Raw genomic sequence first — 27,971 nt, forward strand, 5'->3', positions numbered from 1 at the left:
AATGTGCAAACTCCACACAGACAGTGACCCAGAGCCGGGATCGAACCTGGGACCTCGGCGCCGTGAGGCAACAGGGCTAACCCACTGCGCCACCGCGCTGCCCTCATTCTGCGTGCCTGACGTATCAGACTAAGGAGAGGAGCTCAAGGAATTTCATTTTGTTGCAAATGTATCAGCTGGCACAGGCACAAGGGCAAAGTCACAGAGTTATGGAGATTTGTCTCGAAATCTCCACAACGATACTAATCTCAGGGATGGGGTTTATGGTCGGAATGCTGCGGTGAAGAAACTTGGGAGCAAGACAGATAATACCAAATAGGACACTGATAATTTAATGACTGGTTTATTATGTGTCATGCTTAATGTTGTTGGAATTAGTTTCCCAATGTTACTGTGTGCCTTTCAAATCCTTTCTATTTGTGTTACTAGATAGGTTTCCTGTCATGCTACTCGCTGTCCATTTCTTAGCTTGTTCCATTCCTGTGTTCACCATTATTCATTATTAAACACGTCCCATCTATTTCATAATGCCCTTGGCTGGATAGCGCGTGCCCCTGCCAGCTGTTATGCAACTGGGTGGGCATCAAAATCGGCAGCCTGTCCACCACATCGGAATAACTAATTAAAGATCTGTCAGGCTGGTTTAAAAAGCCCATTTACCTAGATAATGTACTGCCCATACCATAATATGGATGGTATGTGTACATAAGTGGGATTGGAAAGGTTATTTTTGGTGCCTTACCTGAAAAATAGCAGGAAGGATGGGAGGGAGGGAGGACACTTCATTCAGGTGGTGCCTCCTGTGCCTTGTTTCTTTAGCAGGTTTACTGTCTTACTGTTGCTCTTTGGTCCATTTTCTTTTTTGCCAATCTCAATAATTAACAATGATCTCAATCGGACTCTCTTCTACCTCTGTGGAAGCAAACTTGGGAGACCACATCCTACTGTTAAGCACCTCATATCATATAATACATCGAAAAAAAGTGACATTAAGAAGGAACATTTAAAATGTTAAAGAAAGAATTATGCATTGGGATTGCAGTTCATTATGTTGCAATGATTTCTGTTTCCTGACATGCATCTCCTGTTCAAGTCAAGAAGTGTTCCATAAGAAATAGCAGGCTGATGAAATATCTGCTAACAGTAGATCGTGCTTTTTCAACATGATCGACACTATTAACCATATAAATTCCCTGACGTCACAAAGGCCAATAACCAAAGGTTCTTGCACCTTACAGCTTAGAGTGGGACCAACTTAACCACATCCTTAAACAGGATGTTAGTCAATCTGAACCTTTGGGTTTTCTAAACAAAGTTTTATAAACTCTTACAAGTCTACCACATACATGAAATTACAGGTACCACAAAAGAAACATTTCTAACACTGTCGTCATTTAAAACAAGGTTGTTTCATTTGAGAACAAGTTATGGTTCTGTCCTGAGAATGCTTGCCATAAGATATATTTATAACAGTACTAACATGAAAATTGCTGCATAGTTAAACTTGTAATATCCTGCATTTAATTGCAAGAACACAACAGAGATTTTCATCCGCAACTTTAAATATTAAATGCTGCTAAGGATGTACGTTAGATAGTTGCCCAAATCACTCAAAATCTGTATTAACTTCCTGACGTATATCCTCTGTTCAAAGAATGATGGAAACAGTTTCAAGAAAAACATCAGACATATGGAGTGTCTACTAGTTCCCAGTCTTTCAGTTACAAAATGATCAATAATAATTTCTCAGCAGAAAAAACAACTAGCATTTGCAGTTCTATATATTAGAACGCCTCCAATCCTGTTCCTGCTGTGCCTAGCTTGAGGTCGCTGATAAACTGGAAACTGATTGTAAAGAAAGCTAATTGTAAACTAAGCTAATATTCAATATAGCTTTTAAAAACAATCCATTGTAGAATGACAGCAGTTTGGTTGCTGACCTAACGCGTTAACAGTGATACAGTAGTAACTATTAGCAGTCAAATCCTCATTATGTCAGGTGAGGTTTAGTTGCTTTCTAGAAAGGAGAAAATAAGTAACAAAAGGACTTCGGCAGCTAGGTGAGGGAGAGCCGTTAGAACTGATAATATACCCGACCATCTGCTAATTTACAATAGATAGAAAAATGCCTCTTTAAACCATTTATTACTGACCAGGTTAAAGTTGACGATGAAGAATGGCAATACCAGGCACAAAATCATGCAGGTACTGCATGGGCAGATCAACGCCATGTTGCCAGACAACAGACTACATTCTAAATGGCATTCCCATTCTTCATACATTCAATTAAAGCCTCTCGTAGCTGCATCCATTTGGTGGTTATTTGGTGTCTCTTTTCACCAGGGGACTAGCCTCTTGTACTATCTGTACAATTCAATCGCGAACAAAGTGTCCACCTTTGTTTTCCCTGTGCTAAAAGTGCAGCTCACCAATCTTTGGCAATATTGATGCAAGTATATAATAAATTGAGTGGTTATCTCACTCCGATGCTCTGTAACTGCAATCGCTTGAATTTGGTCTTTTACATTTGTTCAAAACAATTCTGGTTATACAAAAGGCTGCTTTCTTTTCCAACGAATTAGGTAAAAAAGAACTAGTAATGGATCACTTTGGCTATCTGAGCAGGTTTGCATGCAGCGCTGCTGTCATTACCTTCACTCATAGATATGCAAGTGACAATGATCTGCAAGCACCATTGTTGCTTTAATAGACCTGTCACTGAACGTACAGCAGCTCGAGTGTAACTGCAGTATTTAATTCATCTAAAATAAATTCAAGAGCTCTCAGCAAGACATGACATTCATTACTGATATCTGAACACTTAAGAATTTTTTTCTATTGAATGTCAGTGACCTCTCCAAAATGGCTACCTTAAAGCTTGCAATTAAAGTACTTCCAGTACAGGAGGGACAGACAACTGTATATTAGCTACCAGAAATGTGTGGCTGCGGAAGGTCAAATCCACTTGTCTTTTCTTGATAAAGCGGATATCATTGTCATATTTGAGGCTTGTGGCCCACCACAGTGTTGATAGGCAGCAGCAATATTTCTGGGAAGCACATTTACTTTAAATACAAATAGATAAACATAACTATCTTTGGTATTGGCAGAAGAACTGTCCTTTAAAATAAAAGTATATGTAATCCCAGTCGTTTGTTGACAAGGCGGGCATGCTAGTCGCTGAAGTGCTGCTCTTTTATTAGTTCCTCATTGACTGGTCTTCAAAGTACGCTAACAAGTACCTTCTGGCCCTTCTTCCAACACCAAGAGAAGAGAAACCTATGATTTTCTTCGCAGCGCTTTCAAATTTAGTATCTGGTGATAGAATTAGAAATAAAGAAATATGCAAATATACAAATAGCCAATAACTGTGAAATATTAATTATATGAATCATTGACAAATAAAATTAATAATTTGTACTAATTATAAATTATAGACCAGAAGTAATTGATTTGCAGTCAGTTCATAAGCAGTCACAAGAGAAATTACCGAAAGGCCTTCAACAGAATGAATGTGGTGGGTACATGTTTACTACAACACAAAACTATTGTTACATCACCTTATTTTCAATCATTGTGGCCTTCACCTGAATGATGTGATGTTGCTAAACTCATTGATTGAATAGATTTAATTCACACAACTTCCCGAAATATATTCTTGTCACATTTTAGCTGAATTTCTAGGCTTGCTTCTTTACAAGATACTAAACAAAAACACGGTGCAAAAACGAATGGCAGCTCAATCAATTGATCAAGTTTTGGCCTAGTTTAGCAGCAAGAGAGCTTGAAAAAGTAGCCTTTCTGTCTTTTTGAGTTTATGTAGCACCTTCAGGAGGAGTTTGACAAGGTGAACACAAAGACGGTTTCTCGGGAACAACTCAGGGTTAGGGTGGAGATGAGGAAAACTTCTTCAGTCAGTGTGAATCTTTGGAATTCTCTACCCTGGAGGGTTGTGAATGTTCCATTGGTGAATATGTTTGAAAAAAGAGGCGCATTTATATGGTGCTTTTCATGACCACAGAACTCTCAGAACACTTCACAGCCAAGTATAGTCACTGTTGTGATGCAGGAAACGTGGCGGCCAATTTGCTACACAGCAAACTCCTAAAAACAGCAATGTGGTAATGGCCGATAATCTGTTTTTGTGACGTTGATTGAGGCCAGGATATCAGGGATAACTCCCCTGATGTTTTCTGAAACAGTACAATGGGTTTTTTAACGTTGCTCTCAGCAGGTAAATGGGGCTTTGGTCAAACGTCTTATTTGAAAGGTGGCACCTTCTACACTACTGCATCAGAGTATTTTAAGACAGAGATAGAAAGATTTCTGGGCTCTTAGCGAAGTCGGTCATATGGGGAGTCAGATAGGAAGGGGGAGTTGAGGCAGTTATGATCGTATTGAATGGTGGAGCAGGTTTGAGGGGTGGTGTGGTCTACTTATGCTTCTATTTCTAATGTTAAGCAGCAACCACTAAAATATATGCGTGTCAAGATAACAAGCTGAGCCACTTGTTTCCAACCCCCTTCTGTTATCAGGACAACTTCATTCCACTTCTGTAACTTCACTGGTCTCTAATCCTACATCTTCCCACTACTCCAAAACCCCAATTCTAATTGTCAGTTTATGGCTTGTCTACTCGCGTAGTCAGTCTCCAATCTCCACGACTGCAACCAATTCACAAAGTTCTGTGTGCTGACCAGTCATGCTCTTGCCAGGCTTTGGAGTCTCATGCACCCTGGCAAATAGATTTCAAGATCTTTTTTCCCTTTTCATGTATCTCCGTAATCTCACCCCACTGTACGTCAGCAATATGCTCAAATTAAACAAATTAGTGGCATGCTCTGCACCTCAAGAACGTGATCTACTTTTCAACCTCCGTTTCCTTACCTATACTGCTGGCAGTTAATCATTTAGTTATCAGGTTGCTGTGCTTTAGAACTCCCTATTGAATCCTCCAAATATGTCATCGCCATCATTCCCTTCAAAAACAATCTGATTCCTTTTGACCAATCTTTTTGTTTCACCCCAGTCTTTGTGTATTCCCATTTTCCTTTCCTGCTCATTGTGCTCTGTGGAGTGTGTCAGATTTGGCCAGATTTTCTGGCCGTTCCCGCCTGCAGGACCTTTCCATCCCACCGACTGCGTCCCTCTTGCCGTGGGTGCCCCTGGCGGTGGAGGGCATGAACAACAGGAAACCCCATTGATAGCGGCAAGACCAACAGATCCCGCTGCCCACCAATGGCTGGGGGGGGGGGGGGGGGGGGGGGGGGGGGGGGGGGCCTCTGCCGCTGCAAAACATGCCGCTAGCATGGGGGGGTGGAAATGCTGCTTGGTGTCTTTCCTTAATTAAGGAACTCCATAAAAATACAAGTTGTCAGGTACAGGGCATTACTGTTCATATTTGCAATGTTACTTATTGCCCTTTATTGGCAACAGAAACACACATAGCAACCGATTTTGATATTTCAATTGAACTAACTTTCTCAGATGCAAACAGAATCTGGATTAATTTATGATAGTCAGGGCAGCACGGTGGCGCAGTGGGTTAGCCCTGCTGCCTCACGGCGCCGAGGTTCCAGGTTCGATCCCGGCTTTGGGTCACTGTCCGTGTGGAGTTTGCACATTCTCCTTGTTTGCGTGGTTTTGGCCCCCACAACCCAAAGATGTGCAAGGTAGGTGGACAGAACACACTAAATTGCCCCTTAATTGGAAAAACATTAATTGGGTACACTAAATTTATTATTAAAACTTATGATACAGATTGGGCGCGATTCTCCCAAACAGGGAGAAATCGTAAGGCTGGCGTCAAAAACGGGCGGGTTTGACACCAGCCTCCCCCCCCCCCCCCCCCCCCCCCCCGCCCGACCGGGAATCGATTCTGGTCCCCTGTCGGGGCTAGCATCCCGCGGCCGTGGTACTGCCGTGCCAATCGGTGCCATGGTTGCCAAGATCCAAACTTTACGCCCGTTTTTACGAACGGCCAGACCAGGTGTGTTTGCCGTTCGTAAAAACGGCCGTAAAGGGCTTGGACTTCGGCCCATCGGCCAGCTGAGAATCGCTGCTCGCCGTAAAAAAACGGCGGCAGCGATTCGTGTCGGGCGTGGGGGGAATAGCGGGAGGGCGTCAGACTAGCGTGGCCGTAAAAATTTACGACCCCCGCTATTCTCCGCACCGTCGTGAGTGCGGAGAATTTCGCCCTTAGTGTTTTGATCAATCAGGTAATGGATAAATAATGTTTAATGAAAAAAAAAGTAGACCCTACAATAATTACTTGGAACATTGGTTTGAAATGAGGAATCCCCTTGGTAACATACAAATGCAGAAAAATACTTAGGGTCAAAGGTTTACCCACACTCATAAACTAGAGTGAGTTAACTATAAGACACTGTAACGGCACAAGAGTTATGCACTCTTCGGTCTTTTCTTCAGTCTTAACTCAATGTCTGCCTAGGGCTGACATAACAATTTAACAATAGTTTAATTCATCGCTTTCTTTATTCATTATATATTCTTACCTTCTTTGCAGTAATACAGAAGGAAAGCCAATCCTGCTGCCACACTGAAGCAAGCCAGGAAAAACACAGGACCTGAAAATGAATGCAACATTCAATGACGGGTTTTAGATTCTGAATTAAATTTTGGGTCTCTTAACGTATAAAGAGGGCTTGAGAAAGGAAACAAGAACTCAAGTCTGAGCCTTGTAGTAAGGAAATTAAGGACAGACGTCAGCAATGCTGACATATCATTAATGGATAAATAAAAACTTATTGATGCCTTTAGTTCAGGAACCATATGGACTATATTTAGACATTCCTGTGCCCACACAAACCTATGTTAGAATTGAAAACATTTGAAAAATATTTGCTTATAAATCGGTTTGAATGTTGGAACAGTACGTTGTTGCTTCAACTGTGACGTAGAGCAGTATGATGTACGCTCACTCTAATCTTTGCACATTGATTTCCTAAGCTCAGTGGTGCTCTTGAGAAGGCAGGAGCACAGAATAAGGACCACAGTCTACAATAAAGGCAAGAACAAGCCATCACAGGCATCTCACGCCGGGGCTGACACACAACCAACATTTGTAGAATGGTGAGGGTCTGTTGCTTGACTGTTCTATCAGTTTGAGAACAGTGCAAAGCACAGAGTAGCCCAAAGGGAGGTGGGGTAAACTGATTTTACAATAACGTTGGGGCACACATGGAAATTGATTTATCAGCTGAAATTGCAAATAGGGGATGAACATGACCGAGTACATGTAAACACAAGACTTTTGTTGAATAACATACAAAATTGGCTATAGCATTAATGTATTAAGCATCACATTACTACAAAACCTATCATTGTAATTGCAGTGTTTGGTAGAGTTAAATGGCAGTTATCTGCAAAACTTTTAACACTTCTTTCCCATCCAGAAAAGAAAAAGCCAGAATCACTAATTAGGAAAAAAAGGAACACACAGGAATGAGTTAACCATTTGTGCATGAGCCAGGTAAAAAAATAGTCTGTTACTTTTGTAGCTTGTTCTTTTCTTCATGCAGACGTGTTAGAATACCCATCGAATCAAAGTTTCCCCAGAAATCCAGAGTGAGATTCATTCTATATTTAATGCACATATAGCTATACTGAATCAATGTTCTGTTTCAAAGACACCATTGGAAGGGTGGCTCCGATCAGCCCGGTCCCTTCATTCTCTTTTCGTCATTGAAATCAGGTTGCAGTTGACTTTTGTGAAACATTCCACATCTTACAGTGACTCTGATCAGGTGCACAACATTCCAGACACAGCAACCAATATTAATCTGAAAACAATGATCAGTAAAACAAGGGGTAGTGGTATTGTCGCTGGACTAGTAATCCAGAGACCCAGGTTAAATGCTCAGGGAACTCGGGTTCGAATCCCATGACAGATGGTGAAATTTGAATTCAATAAAAATCTGGAATTGAAAGTCTAATGATGACCATAAACCCATTGCCAATTGTTGTAAAAAAAAACATCTGGTTCACTAATGTCCTTTAGGGAAGGAAATTGGTCACTTACCTGCCTGGCTTACTTCATCCCACGAACAATTTTTTAAAAATTGACATAGTTGTGATATTTTTAATACCAACCCCTTTATGGAGTACACTTCAAGCATGCAAGAAAAAAAGTCACTCATTCATGAAAGAGTAATTAAACATTTGCGATTTATTAATAGACAAAGGTGACACAGAGAAACGGAACACGCACCACCTTCTTTCACCAACAAATGTCATACAATAGGAAATGGAATGGATCTGGGGTACCCCACAGAATGCACTGAAAGACCCCCCTCCCCACCATTTATCCCTGCATAAAGAATGCATTGAAATTGGCCAGCAAGTTTACATTTCTAATGGGAAGTTACCCTACAAAGGAAACCATCTAATACCCCGATTTAAATTGGAGACTTGGGGTGGTTTTGGCTCTCTGAGCACAATAATTACCCAGGAAATGTTAGAAGGATTAAAATCACCTCTAACTCTTGGGTAACTATAGCACCGACCCCATCCGTGAACCTCCTTCCCACCACCTCACTTACCCTTGCAGCCCCCGACTACCGTCTCGATCCCCTATGTCTCACCCCTCAAGATGACCCTGTAAACTCAACTATACTCCCCCACTCGCTGATCCCCATTGATTACCTCCACACCCCAGCTACCCTCTGAAACACCACGATAACCCTCCCAGAACCCCCTGCATCGCCCTGTTACCCTCTGAACCACCAACCCGCTAGCTGACGAAACCCTGCAAAACATCCCGAACCCACCCCCTACACGTGACTGCTTCCTAACTACTTGCCCACCTGATCCCCTGACTACTCCCCACCCTTCTGACTACTGCCCACACCAAGCCACCAACTAGACCCCCCCCCAGAACCTTACCCTCATCCCTTCCACACTAACCCCCACGCCATTACCAAACTCTTGACTGACATTCCAAACCCCCATGACTCATGCTATACCCTCCCGACCATCAGAGCACCCCCCACTCAACCAACCAAACCATCATACCCACTTACCTATAATAATATTATTATTGTCACATTAACATTGCAATGAAGTTACTGTGAAAATCCCCTTGTCGCCACCCTATGGCACCTGTTCAGGTATACGGAGGGAGAATTCAGAATGCTTAATTCACCTAACAAGCACGTCTTTCGGGACTTGTGGGATTAAACAGGAGCACCAGGAGGGAACCCACGCAGACACGGCGAGAACGTGTAGACTCCGCACAGACAGTGACTCAAGTTCGGCATCGAATCCGGGTCCCTGGTGCTGTGAAGCAACAATGCTAATCATGGGCTACCGTACTGCCCATCCGACCACTTACCTTGCTCATTTACTTGGTTCCCAAAGTGGCTGGGACCTTTAAGTGTACCCAGTTTAAGGCAGCTGGTGCCGTAACAAGGCTTCACATCCCCCAAAGCTGGTGCCCTGCACTGCAAAGCCTCAAGAAACCATTGCATGGAACATTTCTTACCAGGCCTGGAAGGTTGGGTGAGAAATGCACATCTCCCGACTAAGGTGGGAAAAAAGGACAGAGTGGCAAGCAAACTACGATTGCCACTCCTCAGAAGTTCATAGTTAAAATGAAGCTATAGTTAAATCTAGCACCAGACTCCATGATGGAATATGAGGGAGTCCGTGTCCATCTCTCCCACATAATCTCACTACATTTCATAACACATTAGCACGCTGAAAGGAAGGGAAAATTTCAACTTCCATGAAGACTTTAATGATGGCGTAATTGTCGGTGAACTAAAACCTTTGAAAGGACAGAGAGGTAGAGTTACTTTAATTTACATAATTTTAATAATTACATATTGCTAAAGTACATGCTCTCAAAAGTGATTTCTGTGAGCTCTCCCTGGAGTGCTTCTTTCTGTGAAACATTCATTGTGACACAATAACAATGTCAATCAAGTGCAGTAATGATATAAAACAGAAGTTCAGAGTGTTAATATAAAAATGTATTTTAAAATAAATTACCCCTGTCATTGAGCAGATATTTCTCCCTATTGTAGGTATCCATGTTACCTCCCACGGATCCTGTGAAAGAAATTCATGCAGTTTATTTAGTTTCACTTTCTTGCGCTATTTGTGTTACTCCAATATAAAGTTGTATGTTGGAATAGATGAAAACATCATGAACTCCAAAAGGTTGCTTATATTGAACTTGTGAGCAACCGCACCATGCAAGGCTTTAAAAAGCTGCCTGGTCGTCCCAGCATAATTATTGGACAAATTTTATTTTGCTTTTGGGAGGAAAGTAATATAGAACATAGAACATAGAACAGTACAGCACAGAACAGGCCCTTCGGCCCTCAATGTTGTGCCGAGCCATGATCACCCTACTCAAACCCACGTATCCACCCTATACCTGTAACCCAACAACCCCCCCCCTTAACCTTACTTTTATTAGGACACTATGGGCAATTTAGCATGGCCAATCCACCTAACCCGCACATCTTTGGACTGTGGGAGGAAACCGGAGCACCCGGAGGAAACCCACGCACACAGGGGGAGGACGTGCAGACTCCACACAGACAGTGACCCAGCTGGGAATCGAACCTGGGACCCTGGAGCTGTGAAGCATTTATGCTAACCACCATGCTACCCTGCTGCCCGTTATATAGATGTGCATCACTTTCGTCACGATAAAGTCATTAAATACTGAAAGGTAATTTTCGTCATCATCAGCCGGGTCGGTAATCTTGCCTAATGGATGTATTTCTAAAGGGTCTGCCCAATTTTCATTCCATTATTAGCCAAATCCAATGCTACACCCAACCAATATCCAAATCGCCTCACTTGCCATCACTGTGTACAATCACTGCATAGTGATTAAATCTAAACGTAAACCTTCAATTGTATTTGGGTTAAGATTATTTTTGAATTACAGCACAAGGGCACCAAGTCACCAAAAATTACTGGTTAGCACATTCCAGTTTACATCACAATTAACTGCGATGTGGTCCATAGTTTGTGTTATACAGATAATATTGCGTCGTAAAATCCTGTATTATAATAAACAAAGTACTTTTATGAAATCAAAAACTTACTGGCCAGATATTTGCTTGGCAATCTTCTGAATATCTGTGCATCATTTGTCTCCAAAGCATTGTAAAATTCCTTACAGGCTCTGCTGTTCTTGTTCTGCAGATGAAGGAGGAGCTCAGATATTCTTGCGCACACCGGAGTGTTTACATTTCGGAACTGTTGGAAGAAACTGCAGGTTCAGTTTCAATATTGCCAAACGGACAACAGATTAGGACAAGTAATAATTTATCACCATCTGACACTGGACTCTTTATCCTAACAATGCCAACCTTGGCTCAGTAGGCATCACTCTCACCTACAGTCAAATCCCACCCCAGAATCGGAGCACAAATCGAGGCTCATACTCCAGTGCAATACTGAGGGAGTACTGCTTTATCAGAAGTCACATCTTTCAGAAGCAGCATTAAGCATAAAGGCCATCTTCACACCGTTGGCATAAAACAATCCATGGCAGTGTGCATGGAAGAACAGGCAACTTCTCCATGGTGTCCTGGCCAATATCTAGGTCTTTAAACAATACTAAAACAACAGAGGGCTGGATTCTCCGCTGGCGGGATTCTCCGTTGCGCCAGCAGGCACCTACACCCGGGGATTTCCCAAAGGCGTGGGGCTTCCCACAATGAGAAGCCCCATTGGCCGGCTGGCAGGATGGGGGATCTCGCTGTCGGCGGCGCAGAGAACCCCACCCAGATTATTTGGCCTTTGCCATAGTGCTGCATGTGGGGCATAGTTGTGTGTAAATTGGCTGCTGGGTGTCCGACATTCCAACAATGTCTGCACTTTAAAAAATTTGTTCACAGGATGTTTGGCTCAGCCAGCATCTGTTGATCATTCTACGTTGCCCTTGAGAAGGTGGCAATGGACCACATTCTTGACCACCTCAGTCCATGTGGTGTAGGTACACCCACATTGTTAGTGGGAAACGATTTCGACCCAGCAACAATGAAGTAACGGCGATATATTTTCAGGGCAGGATGGTTTGGGGGAGAACTTGCAGGTGGTGGTGTTCCTGTGCATTTCCTGCCCTTTTCCTTCTAGGTAGTAGAGGTCACAAGTGTGGGAGCTGCTGTTGAGCCTTGGTAAGTTGCTGCAGTGCATCTTGTAGATTGCACACACTGCTGCCACTGTATGTCGGTGGTGGAAGGAATGGATGTTGAAGGAGGTGGATAGGTTGCCAATCAAGAGGGCTGCTTTGTCCTGGATGGTGTCAAGCTTCTTGATTGTTGTTGGAGCTGCACTCATCCAGGCAAGTGAAGAGTTTTCCACCACAGTCCTGACTTGTGCCTTACAGAGATGATGGAATACCTTTGGCGAGTCAGGAGGTGAATTGCTGGCTGTAGAATTCCCAACCTATGACAGGCTCTCTTGTAGCCATAGTATAAATATGGCTGGTCCAGTTGAGTTTTTGCTCAATATGGGGGGGGGGGGGGGGGGGGGGGGGGGGGGGGGAAGAGAGAGGGGGAAAGAGAGAGAGAGAGGAGAGAGAGGAGAGGAGAGAGAGAGAGAGAAAAGAGAGAAAAGGAGAAAAAGAGAGAGAGAGAGAGAGAGACGAGAGAGAGAGAGAGAGGAGAGAGAGAGAGAGAGAGGAGAGAGAGGAGAAAGGAGAGAGAGAGGAGAGATGAGAGAGGAGAGAGAGAGAGAGAGAGACATGGGGTGGAATTCTCCGCTCCAGCGCGGCATCGGGAAGGCCCGATGGCTCTGAGACCACTCCTCGCACCCTATTCACCCCCCCCTCCCCCTCCAGGGGGCTAGGAGCGGCGCTCCGTAAATCTCGGCCGCTTGTGTCAAGGCGACGCGCCGAGAATGACGCGACGGCGGCGCCTAAGTGACATCAGCCGTGCATGCGCAGGTTGGCCGGCTCCAACCTGCGCATGCGCGGTTGCCGTCTTCCCCTCCGCTGCCCCGCAAGACGTGGCGGCTTGATCTTGCGGGGTGGCGGAGGGGAAAGAGTGCGTCTCTTGGAGATGCCGGCCCGACGATCGGTGGGCACCGATCGCGGGCCAGTCCCCTCCCGAGCACAGCCGTGGTGCTCACTCCCCTCTCCGCCCTCCACAAGCCACAAACGAACCTTTGGCGCCATGTTCACGATGGCAGCGACCAGGTGTGGTTGCCGCCGGCGTGAACAGGTAGGGAACGTCAGGCCGCTCGGCCGATCCGGGCCGGAGAATCGCCGGTCGCCGTGAAAAACGGCGAGCGGCGATTCTCCGAGCGGGGGATGGGAGAATCGCAGGGGGTGCCAGGGCGGCGTGTCATGAGTCGCCCGGCCCTCCTGCGATTCTCCCACCCGCGTGGGGAGCGGAGAATCACGCCCATGACATTCAGTGATGATAATGCCAATGATTGCCAAGAAGAGATGGTTGAATTCCTTCTTAATGGAGATGGTCATTGCCTGGCACTTGTGACTCCAATGTTACTTGCCACTTATCAACCCGAGTTTGAATGTTCTCCGGTACTTGCTGCATACGGACAAGGACTTCTTCAGTATCTGAGGAAATTAAAATTGCACTGGAAATTGTGCAATCATCAGCGAAATCAGTGAACATCCCTACTTCTGACCTTGTATTGGTGGGAAAGTCATCGATGAAGCAGCTGAAGATGGTTGGGTCTCGGATACTACCTCAAGGAACTCCTACAGTGATGTTTTATGGGACTGAGATGGGACTCTCACAACCACAATCGTCTTCCTTTGTGCCAAGCATGACTTCAACTAGCAGAAAATGTTTCCTCCTGATTCCCACTTCAAAACTGCTGTGAATCACTTTAGTTGTGAGAAGTGTTTGTTCAAACTCTTCTGACTCCATCATTGATGTTTGCAATGCCAGCTCTACGAGAGATAGTCTTGTGGCACATGGGGTAGCATCTCTGCCTCTGGGCCAGAGCTCCAGGTTCAAGACTTGATGGCTGAGGAAAATGCATTCACAACTCTGTCAAACAGGTTGAGTATCAATCTACTTACCTTTCCAATACACACCGATGATAGGTGGTAATGGGAGGAGGTCTTCCTGATCAGTTATGTGTGGGAAAGAAAGTTGGGAGTCTCCTCCATCACAATCCATAGCTCCAGACTCCAACAAGCATGTGAATATGCATAATGTCACAACAACGCAAACTCGGAGCAAAATGTAACATACCACTTCCTGTATGAGAAGCTATGCTTCACCTCTATTGTGCAGTTATTTTCTCGATCAATATTTTGCCGACAGACTTTCACAAGTCTTGCTGACTTTAACAGAAAAGCCCTCGTAAACAAGGCAATCAATTCAGAACCCCACAACAGAATGTTGCACGGAAGTCAAAAGTTGTTGAAACAAAATTAACTACTCATTATGAAAAACAAACAGAGTTTTAACCAGGAAGTTGTCACTGGTTAATGTATATTTTGGAAGACAACCCAAATTGAAGAATACTGAAAAGATGTTCCTTACGCTGATGAGAAATTTTAATTGGGATGATTTACGGTCCTCAATAAGTAAGCTTTGTGCAAATGAAAGTTATGCCCCTTTGGTCATCAATCAAGAGTAGGAAGTCAGATAGTTTTAATTCAGAAACTCAAGCACCAGAAAGAAAATAATGATACACACTAGTTGTGTTCAAAACAGAGTAGTCCAGCACAAGTAATATGTTACAAGGAACTATTCACCAGTAACAAATGTTATCTTTAGAAGAAAGCTAACAAAAGGTAATTAAACTGCACCAAATTATGTGACAATTGCTGAAGGATTTTCCATTATGAAATTGAACTTCTTGCACCCACGGTAATTTATTTCAAATCAAAAGCTAGATTGCAGAAGTCTGGGCTCAAATGCATTTGTTTCAGAGAGAAGAAGAGCTAAAAGTTAGCCTCAGACAATCCACTTCAAAACTGGGGTATTCTAAATTACCCAGTTATTATGTGCTACTTGATTGAGGAAACATTATATAATGGTTTTACTACCGTGGCACTCAGTTTATCATTTTCATCATATTCACAAAAATAGGTTGTGAGAAGATTCTCATGTGGACTCTGCTCTCAACCCGAGAGAGTTCAGGTGGTTCGCAATGATTGCAAAGGATCTAGGAAGCTATTATAGTAGAGTGAAAAGCAGACATCTCATGACTGAATATTTTCTCAAAGCAGATGACAAAGAACACTGAAGGGGCACCCAAAGAATATGATTAATGATATGATTTGAAAGAGATGATTTAACCGAGGAACTGTATGCTCACGTACATCTCCACTTGTGTCTTCACACAATAACTTAACAATGTAAGGGCAAGGGATCTGAGGCCATATATATATTTTTTTTATAAATTTAGAATACCCAATTCATTTTTTCCAATTAAGGGGCAATTTAGTGTGGCCTATCCACCTAACCTGCACATCTTTGGGTTGTGGGGGCGAAACCCACACAAACACGGGGAAAATGTGCAAACTCCACACAGACAGTGACCCAGAGCCGGGATCGAACCTGGGACCGCGGCGCCGTGAGGCTGCAGGGCTAACCCACTGCGCCACTGCGCTGCCCATCCTAGGCCATATATTCCCTAGCTGCCAGTAGCAGATCTATAGATAAGGCTTAGCATGGCAGGTCCATTAGCAAAGAGGGGATAAAGATCGCTTGAAAGAGGAAATACAAAGAAAGATTTATACTGATTTCAGATGCTGCAAAGGGGTGAGGTTAAGGAAGCCATGCAATAGCCGAGAGCAGCAACAGTAATTTATTTTCCAGCCTTCAAGTTTTTTTTAACATTTTCCTTCCTTTCCCAACCTAATCCCGATACAACTGCACCCCTGGCAATATTCATTGTAAAAGCTCACAAAGAATGTCATTTGGATAGGGCAACAGTTTCCTCCCTTCAAAATATTTGTTTAGTGCAGATAGATATCAAAGCTACACATTTGGAAAGGTATACACTATAAAGCAGTTCCCAAATAAATTCTTGACAGAGTGGAGGAACAGAAAAACTCTTGCAAAGCAGATCAATAAACCTTTAAAAGTGTGCAGGTCGAAAAGACCATAAAAAGATGCAAATGGTTTTAGGCATTGTATTGATGGTGAATTTGCACAGGGCATTGAGTGCTGCATGCAATTATGGATAGCACATTATGGGAAGGACGTTAAACTTGGAAGATGGTTACAACAAAACATTCTTAGAATGATACCGGGAAGATTTTATAAAGGCTTGAAACACTGTGGCATTTTGCACTGGATCACAGAAGGTTGGAAAGAAATCAAATGGGAAGTTTTCAAAATTATGAAAGCTTTTGTGAGAATGAATATTGAAAGCAAAAAACAAATTTGGAAACACTCAGCAAGCCAAACAATATTTGCAGAGAGAACAATGAATGTTTTAGAACTTATGTATTTCCTTTGTGTGGGCGACTAAAATGAGAGGACATATTAAGGTCAACCGTTTTTATGACGGTGGTGAGAACTTTGTCTCTCAGCGGGTCGTATGTGTGTGGAATTCTCTTCATAGAAATCACAGAACCCTCTACCGTGAAGAAGGAGGCCATTCGGCCCATCGAGTCTGCATCAACCCTCCGAAAGAGCACCCTACCTAGGCCCACTCCCCAGCCCTATCCCTGTAATCCCATAACCCCATCTAACCTTTCAGACACTTAGGAGCAATTTTCCATCTTTGGACTGTGGAAGGAAACCGAAGCATCCGGAGGAAACCCGTGCTGACACAGGAAGAACGTGCAAACTCCACACAGAAAGTCGCCCAAGATTGGAATTGAACCCAGGTCCCTGGCGCCATGAGGCAGCAGTGCTAACTACTGTGCTGCCCCTGAAAGCAGTGGAGGCTGTGCCTTTAAGACTGAGTTAGATAGAATTTTGATATGGGCAAGTGGGCCAAGGGTTATTGGGCGTGGAAAGACGTTGTTAGGTGAATTGGACATTCTGAATTCTCTCTGTGTACCTGAACAGGCACCGGAATGTGGCGACTAGGGGATTTTCACAGTGACTTCATTGCAGTGCTAATGTTAGACTACTTGTGACAATATTAAAGATTATTATTGTTTTTAATGATTGGTCAATCAGTATCAAACAGGTGGGAGAGGTGCAGCATTATGGAGAAGAACAGAAGGGACAGTTAGAAACATTTTTGTGCATGATTTTTAGAACACAGAATGTTCCACGATGGGCATGTACTAACATCAATTAAAGCAAAGTCGCTGCAGTCCCAGGTGACCATAGGCTGCTTTCCCCTTTCCCTGTACACACCATGCCCTAATCCCAGGTATGTTCATCTCCTATTACAAAGCGGTTTGAAAACAGGTGGTGGTGACAAAAGGTTCTCTGGCTTAATTCACCTTTTTTTCCTCCCTGCATCACCAGCCCTGGCAATGTATGTCTCGGAGATATTAAATTATTTTACCAACCACTGCAACAGGTTTGGCACAGTAATGAGCTGTGCTATTGAAATACCACCATGCTTTTAAACATTTATTGAGCCGTGGGTCTCACTCCCATAACCCAAAGATATGCAGGGTAGGCGGATTGGCCACGCTAAATTTCCCCTTAGTTGAAAAAAAACAAAAAAACTATTGAGCTCATAATACACATTCACTAGTTATATAACAAAACAATTTAGAAGGTTGCCAGCCTGCACATTTCATAGAATCCCACAATGCAGAAGGAAGCCAATCGGCCCATCGAGTCTGCACCGACCCTTCGAAAGACCACCCCTCCCACGCCCAATTCCCCACCCTATTCCTGCAACCCCACCCTAAGGGCAATTTAGCATGGCCAATCCACCTAACCTGCACATCTTTGGATTGTGGGAGGAAATCAGAACACCAGGAAGAAACCCACGCAGGCACGGGGAGAAAGTGCAAACTCCACACAGCTGCCTGAGGTCGGATTCAAACCTGGGTCCCAAGTGCTGTGAGGCAGCAATGCTAACCATTGTGCCACCCACATAAGAACTTAGCATAAGGGGCTTAGCTCACTTGGCTAGACAGCTGGTTTGTGATGCAGACCAAGGCCAGCAGCGTGGGTTCAATTCCCGTACTGGCTGAGGTTATTGATGAAGGCCCCACCTTCTAAATCTTGCCCCTCGCCTGAGGTGTGGTGATCCTCAGGTTAAACCACGACCAGTCAATTCTACGCCTCAAAGGAGAAAGGAGCCTATGGTCATCTGGGACTATAGCGACTTTACCTCTCAGCATAATATACACTTTTCCTACCATTTCAGCTTCTGCATCATTCAGAATTTGGGGATAGATTCTGTACAGGTGAAGAACGATTTTGTCCACCAGCTTCTCACTGAGTGTACCATCATTTGTTAGAAACGCTGTATCTTTTGCCAGCCGCTTGCAGTAATCTGTAAAATACCACAACATTAGCATACATCTGGATGGTATCAGTTAGCAAATCGGAGTCAGATTTAGCATGTTGTTGTTACTGTCTTTTTCCATCCCTGATGAGCCTAGCTAATCGGATGGGAGGGCACGGGAGGCTGCGTTTTTGCAGTTTAGCCACTATAGAAGCCCCCCCACCACAAACCTTGCTGTTTCCTGTGATAAGTAACTACTGAAAATGTTAAGATTATTCATTGTTCACTTTTTTTAGTGCAGACAAATCTACTTAATTTCAACCACTCGGGATAGACTTGCAGATGGAAACAAAAATAGGAGTTTCTCTAAAGTGAAAAGAAATGTCACTGCCACACACGACTAGGAACAAAGTCAAACATTTTTTGGGATGTCTTTGAAGCATGGCCAATTAGGTCAAAGGATCAGAGATACTAAAATTGGCTTCTAAAAATGTCCCCTGTATTTCCAACACTAATTTTCAATACAGCATTTATTTTTCAGCTCCCATTACTACTTTTAACGATTTAGGAACCTATACTCTTACATCTCTTTGCTCTGAAATGTAGCTCCATTCCCTTGCACGTATTCTCCATCCAGCTTTGCAAAGACTACTACAGTATGTATTTTCATCATAGGTCACCACCTCTACTTGACAAATGGCATTAACCATTTTGCCATCACCAGAGGACAAAGACACGGTGTAAAACGTATATAGTGCGCTATTTTGTACAATTCAATTTAGCAGTACCATTTAAAGGTTCTGCTGATTCACACAAACTTAGTTACCAATTATGGTCTGTTTATTGCCTCAAAGTACATCAATCAAAAATCTTTGACGGGGTTCCTATAGCATCAATGCAAGACTCAAATATATTTTCCCCTTCTCGTGCATTGATCAATTAGGTCAAAGGATCAGAGATACTAAAATTGGCTTCTAAAAATGTCCCCTGTATTTCCAACACTAATTTTCAATACAGCATTTATTTTTCAGCTCCCATTTTAATTCACCATCTAACGATAACTGCACAAAATTACGTTCTTACTTTATTTGAAAATGGTGAGTTTTGAAGACTTTCTGCACATGAATTGTAACTAACCGTGTGTGAATTGTAATGGTTTTGAACTGCAGACCAAAGGTAGGATTAAGTAGTGAATTCTACCTTGAGCATGGAAAAGGATCATGAAGCACTCTTGCTCACCATGTTGCTTAAGGCAATAAATAGCCAAAGCCTACAGATTAAGTCTGACCTGTGCCAAAGTACTTCATTCCAGTGAGGATGACAATAGAGCTGGTATCATTAGTCAGTACTTTAGGTTAATGAGGAGAGAATTGTCCAGTCATTGTTATCCAGTGACATGGGCGGCACAGTGGCAAGCACTGTTGCCTCACAGGGCCAGGGGCCCGGGTTCAATTCCACCCGTGGGCAACTTATGGAATTTGCACATTCTCCCCGTGACTGCGTGGGTTTCCTCCTGGTGGTCCAGTTTCCTCCCACAGTCCAAAGATGTGCAGGTCAAGTGGATTGGCCATGGTGAATTGCTCCCTGGTGTCCAAAGGTTGGGTGGGTTGCAGGAGTAGGGCAGGGCGTAGACCTGATGGGAGAGTCGGTGCAGATTTGATGGGCCAAATGGCCTCCTTCTGTACTGTAGGGATTCTGCTGGAAATGCACACTAGGACATAAAGTAAAGACAGGACTGGATTTAGCTTTTCCCCCCCAAAGTAAAATTGCCTCTCAAAATTCACCATTTTCACTCAAAAATAATCATCTGTGCAGTGATTTCTCAATAAATGTCAAGCTGTATATGCTCCCTCCAAACACTGCTTCCCAATACCTGCATTTGTGAAATTACCCAAAACCATGTGCACCAAGAAATATTACATTAAATTGAATATTACATTAAAATAGTGCATTCAGGCTCACTGTATTACATTTACAAAACTTTGCAGTTCATTTATTTTTAATCTATCATTGAGTAAATTTGCTCAAAGTTGATCACTACAGTACTTTAAATCAGATAAGTAAAACGTAATAGGGTCACCGCACCTACAAGTATTGTTACAACAAAACAAAGTCTTTTAGCTCAAATTCGGCACGCATTTCACTATTTAATGGGATTTCCGTTGAATGCACCCCTCGTCGCCGGGAAACCCAAGGCAGGGGTGCGCTGTCGGTGGGACTGAAATATCCCACCGGCATGAACAGCCAGTAAATCCTGCTCACAATGTTTCAATTACGCCCCGCTGGTCCAAAGTAACTTCTGTTTTCATTGCACAAGCTCTTGGTAACATCCACGGAATCATTCGAGAAACAAACCAACAGCCAATTGCTTCTGGTGCAGAGGCAATGTGGATCCCATGTGTTAGCCCACCCACCATAGATAGCACTGTTCACAAGATCTGTCAGGGTGCAGAATGTGGATCTCACCCTAGGTTGAATCACAGTGCTGACTGAGGAAAAGGGTGTAGAAAAAGGAAGAAATTATAAATTGGTGCGGCCGTTCAGTTGTCAACACCTGCAAAGCAATCTCTCAATACATGAAGTTGGACGTATCTTCACAATAGTCTGCTCCTCCCATCTATCGATTTCCTCGTCACTTTTATCCTCACCTCATTGTTCTTCTCAGTCTCCCCCACTTACTACCTTGTTTTTATTGCAAGTTTTAAGAGCTAGTGTTGTAAGGTTTTTCGGTGTCTCACCAAGAGGTCTGGAAGGTTGTATGTTTGAACATAAAACATTTATTGGTGACCCATAACCAAGGCACAGCCCTATATGGGTGCTGCCTCCACCTGGTCTCTTCTAATCTCTGTAACACACAGTCTAGGACTATGTCACTCGCCTGTGGACGGAACTGTTCTGCAGTCCCACGTTAACCCTGGCTCCACGAGACACCCTTATACTACAATGGCATGCTGATATCCCTGAAAGGTGTATTACCACAGATTTGTGTTAAAAAAAATTGAGACTTGAATTGCAGGTGTATAAAAACGCACTGAGCTTTGTATACCTTAGTGCAAGTTATTTCAGAATGTGATATTTATCAAACAAACACAAAATACTTTCTTCAAATGAGTAAGATTTTACAAGTTTGATCACTTTCTCATATTTCCTTCCTCCTTTTAATTGCTTCTCCCGTCGCATGTTTATACTCTCAACGTGGCTCCCATTTCATGTTCCCAACTCTGGTTGGAGCCATTCACGGAAATGTCATCAAATGACCTCCAACTGACTTGGAGTCACATCAATATTTGTGGCACACTATCTTCTCTTGCCAAATGGAAAACGAACAGCCTCTGCTTCCTATTTGGCTGATTCTTGACAGTCAGTCAAAAAATTTGCCCTATCGCCGACTTTTAAAAATATCTCTGAGTTTTCCCCCTGGATTGCTTGCAGCAATATATGGGACCCTTAACTTCAGTTCCTGAAGACTCCAGGACAATCCTGGAGGGTTAGCAAGGCAACTTCCACGATCAGGTTTCCACTGCAACCGGATCACAGACCTCCCCACACCCCTTCCCAACTCTGAGCAAAGAATGATGCATGAAACATCACAGTGGGCAGGAATGCCCAGGTTGCCCTGCAGAGTTGTCCCACACTATCCTCATCCTATTCCTGTTCTAGCTGAGGCAGAGGGTGCAATGCTCTCTCATAGAGAATGGGAGGTCACTAAAAGTCAAGCTTCTTGCTTTCCAAAGTCTAACCAAAACCCAGTCCTTTAGTAGTGGAATGTCAAATAATCTCTGGGAAAAAGCTTGGTTGGTAAGCCCAGAAAAAAAGGTTCAGAAAATGAAAAACCAAGAGCTCCATTAGGTAAAACATTGTCACTTAATTGTTGCTCAACCATTATAAACAGACACCATAATGCCACGGTGGTACAGTGGTCAGCACTGCTGCCTCACAGCACCAGGGACCTGGGTTCAACTCTGGCCTTGGATAACTGTGTGGAGTTAACACATTCTCCCCGTGTCTGCATGGGTTTCCTCCGGATGCTCCGGTTTCCTCCCACAGTCCAAAGAAGTGCAGGTTAGGTGGATTGACCATGCTAAATTGCACCTTAATATAAAGGGATGTACAGGTTAGGTTCTAGGGATAGGGCTGGGAGTGGGCCTAGGTGGGGTTCGCTTTCAGATGGTCGGTGCAGACGAGGGCTAAATGGCCTCCTTCTGCATTGTAGGAATTCTTTAAAAAAAAATAAGTGGCACACACAAATAAAAGAGCAAATTTGCATAGTGCAGGATGCTCTGGTATTGGATCAAGGTGCCAGAGAGCGCCTGGCATACAAACTGTACCCGATTAAGGAGTCAACCCTCTGTCAGAGGAGCAGAAAGGAGAAAACGTACAAAAGAAAAATGTGAAAAATGTAATGTTGCATAATTGGCTGACAATAACAACAGGTTCAATGCACATGAAGTAAGAAACCAGCAATTTGTGACAAGGAAGTGATATGTGGAGAGTTGCAAATTGTGAAGGATGATAGTGCTGCTCTGTCACTAGCCTCGTAAAAATAAGAGCTTACCATCAATCTCCCAAGTTGTTAAAAAATTCATTCAGGGGATCTGGATGTCGCTGGCTTGGCCTGTATTTGTTGCCCATCCCCAATTGCCCTTGAACTGAGGGGCCGTTAAGAATCAACCACATTGCTGTGGGTCTGGAGTAGGTCAGACCAGATAAGGATGGCAGATTTCCTTCCCTAAAGGACATTAGTGAACTAGACAGGTTTTTATGACAATTGACAATGGGTTCCATGCATCATTGGATTTCTAACTGCAGATTTTTATTGAATTTAAATTTTACCATCTGCCGTGGTGGGATTCGAACCCAGGCCCCAGAGCATTAAGCTGGGCCGCTGGATTACTGGCCCAGTGACAAGGACACTATGCCCCCAATATTCCAAGTGCATCTAACAATTGGGCCATTTGGTCTGTTACACAAACTAAACTTGCCACAGAAACTTTGGGCACTGAACAATGTAAGGGGCTTTTTGAAATGAAGAATATTTTGTTGCCACATTGTCGCACAACCTCTCTGGCCAAAAGCTGCAGTCTCATTTCTACAGATAGTAGATGGTTCAAGATACTTACTTTTTGATATTTTTCCTTCCTTTTTGTCTCGCTCTTCACAGAATTTAATTTGACTCTAATTCACCCCATTCCAACTCCATTGTTCCCGTCCTCATCTTTATTCTAAAATCTCATTGATTAAGCGGATAGACTGTTGAGTCTTCTCATCCGCACGATCGCCTAGTTCACCTTGGAAGGTATCAACTCATACTCTCAGCAATTAGCAGAACAATTATTTGTCAAGCTGAACGATAAGATGAAAATTCTAACAAACAGGTTTTGTTCCAAATAATTCTGGGCTAATATGTCTCCGTCATGGTCTATTTAAACTGTTACTCTCAATTCAGACTGCTTTCCTATCCAATTCACAATCCAATCTTCAGGGGATGGACGAGTCAGTTCAAACACTTGCCGAATGGGTTCAAACCAATTTTTGCTAGGCTCCATTGATTGCGAATCTGCTCTTAATTTGTGGAAACAGTGGATGCTGTGAGGGTATAATTGTACTCCTTTAACAGTTTCTCAGTCCTGGTTTGTGATCGTAATGCTTTCCAGATTACCTCAGCAAACATGATTGCAACTGTGGAATAGCTGGAGGCTAAAAAGTGTATTATTGAAATAGGAAAATGTGCCAGCTATCCCAAGCTTTCAGTGTCTCCATTCATAATCTGCAAACACACATTTTGTTATAAAGCATTACATAGGCCCGTAACCTACGGTGGAGTGACAATAGAGTTGTACTGTCACTCCGCTCGTAGTTACTTATCTTGAAAATTAGCTGCTCCTATCTTGCGTGACCTTCTGAAACAGGCTGGATGAGATCAGTGTAATGCAGCGGCCTAAAGTTGAGGGTAGCTCAGTCAAAGGTAAGTTAGGTGCCCTGTTTAACAGCACTAACTGCTGTAAAGCAGATTAGTTTAAACGTCCATCTACTTTGACAAGTCAAGGGTTTGGAAGGGTTCGGTTTGGGAGTCCAGTGAGGGGTCAGAGGAGATCAGCACAATAGTTACCCAGCAGCTAGCGGTGGTTATAATTCTTTTAACTATTGCTGTATGACAGTCGGAGTTTGCAATTTAGAACACATTTTCAGATGGTTCCCAGTGAAGGGAAATTGCCCAAAGGAAGTTTGCAAAGCCGGGCAATTGCTGTGCAATCTTTACCCATGAACCTCTAGATGGTGTGGGGGAGTCCCCAGCATATCTTTGGAAGTTACGGCCCATTATTTGCATGATCCACACAGATAAGCATTGCTGCCTCACGACGCAAAGGACCCAGGTTCGACCCCAGCCCCGGTCACTGTCATGTGGAGTTTGCACATTTTCTCCGTGTCTGCGTGGGTCTCACCCCCAGAACACGTTTGGATTGACCACACTAAATTGCCCATTAATTAGGGAGAAAAAAGAATTGGGTACTCTAAATTTGGGGTGGCACGGTGGTTAACACTGCTGCCTCACAGCTCCAGGGACCCAGATTCAATTCCGACCTCAGCTGACTGTGTGTAGAGTTTGCACTTTTTCTCCGTGTCTGCGTGGGTTTCCTCCCGGTGCTCCGGTTTCCTCTCACAGTCCAAAGATGTGCAGGATAGGTGGATTGGCCATGCCAAATTGCCCCATAGTGTCCAAAGGGTTAGGTGGGGTTACTGGGTTGCAGAGATAGGGTGGAGGCGTGGGCTTAAGTAGGGTGCTCTTTCCAAGGGCCGATGCAGACTCAATGGGCCAAATGGCCTCCTTCTGCATTGTAAATTCGATGATTCTATGAATCAAGGATAGTCAGCATGACTTTGTCAAGGGGCGATAATGTCAAACAAATTTGATTGAATTTTTGAGGTGACGACTGGGTGTGTAGAAGAGGGAAGTGGAGTTGTAGTCTGCATGGACTTCAGTAATGCTTTTGACAAGGTCCTGACTGATCAAGATGGCGAGAGCTCATGGCACTCAGGGTAATTTGGCAAGTTGGATCTAAAATTGACTTTGTGGCAGGAGACAGTGGGTGATGGTCGAAGGTTGGTTTTGTGAGTTAAAGCCAGTGTCCAGTAGTATACCACAGGGATCGGTGCTGGGTCCCTTGCTGCTGTAGTGTGAACAATGAAATGTCACCACAGTCCTAGAGGACCATAGACTGCTCTCGTCTTTGATAGAGAGCTGACTAGTGGCAATTTAACCTGAGGGTCACCTCACCACAGTCAAGGTTAAGAAGGCAAGACCTTCAGCAGGTACAGGAATTGAACTGCCTTGTTGCCATTGCTCCACATCACAAACCAGCCATCCAGCCAAGTGAACTAACCAACCCCCTTAGTGTTTGTAGTGTACATTAATGATCTAGCGTGAATGTGGGGGTATGATCAGTAATTTCACAGATGACATGAAAATTGGTGGTGTAATGTAGACAGGCTGGTCAGATAGGCAGAACAGTGGCAAATGGAATTTAACCCCGAAAAGTGGGAGGTGATGGATTTTGGGAGGACTGACAAGACAAGGGAATACACAATGAACGGTAGGACAATATGAAGTAAAGTGGATTAGAGGGACCTTGGAGTGCATGTCTAACATAGATCCCTGAAGGCAGCAGGACAAATAGATAGACAAGTTAGTGAAGAAGGCACAATGCCTTTATTAGCCAAGGCATAGAATATAAGAGCAGGGAGGTTATGGTGGAGTTCTCGTTAGGCCACTAGCCAGAGTACTGAGAGCAGTTCTGGTCTCCACATTATAGAAAGGATTTGATTGCACTGGAAAGGGTGCTGAGGAGATTCACTAGGACCAAAAAGAAAATGCTGGAAAATCTCAGCAGGTCTGGCAGCATCTGTAGGGAGAGAAAAGAGCTAACTTTTAGAGTCCAGATGACCCTTTGTCAAATCTTTGTCAAAGGGTCAACTGGACTCAAAACGTGAGCTCTTTTCTCTCCCTGCAGATGCTGCCAGACCTGCTGAGATTTTCCAGCATTTTCTTTTTAGTTTCAGATTCCAGCATCTGCAGTAATTTGCTTTGATCCAGATCCACAAGGATATTGCCTGGGTTGAAGCATTTCAGCTATTAAGAGGTTAGGCTGGGGTGGTTTTCCTGACACTAGAGAAGGCGGAGGTGTACAAAATTATGAGGGACATACATAGGGAGATTTTCTTCCCCCTTAGTAGAGAGGTCAATAACCAGTGGGAATATATTGAAGGTAAAGGAAAAGAGATTTAGGGTGGATTGGGGGAAACCTTTCCACCCTGAGGGTGATAGAAATCTGGAACTCACTGCCAAAAAGGGTATTAGAGACCCTCAATTGCATTTAAGAAGCATTTTGATGAGCATTGACACACTACAAACCAAGTGCTGGAAAATAGGATTCGTATGGATAGGTGTTTGACGGATAGTGCAGACACGATGGGCTGAAGGGCCTCATCTTGTGCTGTAAAAACCCTGACTCCAAGAAAATGTCACTTTCTGCCTTAATTGGATTTGGTGGAACTGGAATTGCTCCTGAACTGCTAGTCTTCAAACAAATGCAAGGGAGTTATCCTGGTGACCTGGCCAATTCCTCAACCAACAGTAAAAAAAACATCACCTTGCTGTTGGTGGGAGTTTGCTGAATGGATATCAGCTGCTTCAATTTCGAATCCCAAAAAGTCAATTGTCTGTAAAGGGCCTTTGAGAGGTCCAGTTGCTGTAAAAAGTGACATATATATTATATACCGTTGTCCTTTTTTATGACATAGGCCGTAATGCAATCCAATCGCTCCGGGGATTAACGTGAAAATTTAATCCACAAAATAATAAGAAAGGCAGTTTTGAGGTTTGTGACTGCATGGGTAATGTGTAAGCACAAGGCAATGCCAAGGTTAACTGGGTGACCAGCGCCAAGGTGAACTGACTGCGCCCCGCCGCTTCATGTGGTGTCTGCAAGGAGAGGCTTCAGGGGGCTGGGACAGGCTTCGGGGGGGGGGGGGTCTCCTCACTCCTCACTCCTCAACACCGCGGGGAAGTAACGAGGCGGCGCCACGGCTGCAAACATCTGCTCTCACCCACACCTTCCGCTGGGCACGAAGCGGAGCCCTGGGCGCAGGGTGGGTAACCCAGCGGGTAACCCGTGTGGTGGGGGGGAGCTCCACCCAGCTTTCACCCTCGCTTTTTGCTTCCGCCGTGTGACTGGGCGGTGAGCACTGACCTGACATGGCGCTGCCGCTCGATCCTGTCCTCCGCCCAGCTCTCTCACTTCCGCGCGCTCTCTCCCTCCCCTCTGGCCGAGGCTCAGCCCCAGATCAGTCTCGGGTTACAGCCGCAGCGGCCACAGACTTCCCTCTGTTAGCGCCCAGCCTCAGCAAGGGCGCGGGGGAAACAACACCGCCCTTTAAAGATGATCACAGCTCAGAAACAGGGCTGAGAAGTGGGAGATGTTTGTTTAGGAGGAAGGAACACGAGGAATGTATTTAATAAACTAAGCTGCTAGAGGGCGACTTAGATGCTGCAAGACTGCGGGTGGTGGACTGGGAGTCTGCATGAAGGAAGACATTAATACAGTAGGAAAGGAACATTTGAATGAAAA

At 44.0% G+C, this 27,971-nt stretch overlaps 1 protein-coding gene across 2 annotated transcripts; it reads right to left on the reverse strand.

Annotated features, from left to right (window-relative positions):
* On the reverse strand, positions 1 to 27,832 carry card19 (caspase recruitment domain family, member 19). 2 transcript variants are annotated; one of them, XM_038812756.1, is made up of 6 exons: positions 27,594 to 27,832; positions 18,257 to 18,393; positions 11,085 to 11,238; positions 10,012 to 10,071; positions 6,516 to 6,587; positions 1 to 3,315 (listed from the first exon to the last, which is right to left on the reverse strand). In XM_038812756.1, exons 1-6 carry the CDS (start codon positions 27,598 to 27,600, stop codon positions 3,200 to 3,202), a joined length of 546 nt encoding a protein of 181 aa, XP_038668684.1. In that variant the 5' UTR covers positions 27,601 to 27,832; the 3' UTR covers positions 1 to 3,199. The 2 variants fall into 2 exon arrangements, with proteins under 2 accessions (XP_038668684.1, XP_038668686.1); XM_038812758.1 differs by lacking the exon at positions 10,012 to 10,071.
* Between the last annotated feature and the right edge of the window lie 139 nt (positions 27,833 to 27,971).

Source organism: Scyliorhinus canicula, chromosome 11 (assembly GCF_902713615.1).
Source record: "Scyliorhinus canicula chromosome 11, sScyCan1.1, whole genome shotgun sequence".
Taxonomy (NCBI): Eukaryota; Metazoa; Chordata; class Chondrichthyes; order Carcharhiniformes; family Scyliorhinidae; genus Scyliorhinus; species Scyliorhinus canicula.

Excerpts from the sequence above, each read along its gene's own strand:
- card19 (XM_038812756.1), bottom strand. Across the intron at positions 11,239-18,256 it reads ATGATGCAGAAGCTGAAATG|TTCCGAAATGTAAACACTCC; the intron begins GTAGGAAAAGTG and ends TTCTTCCAACAG. Across the intron at positions 3,316-6,515 it reads TCTGTATTACTGCAAAGAAG|ATACTAAATTTGAAAGCGCT; the intron begins GTAAGAATATAT and ends TTCTATCACCAG.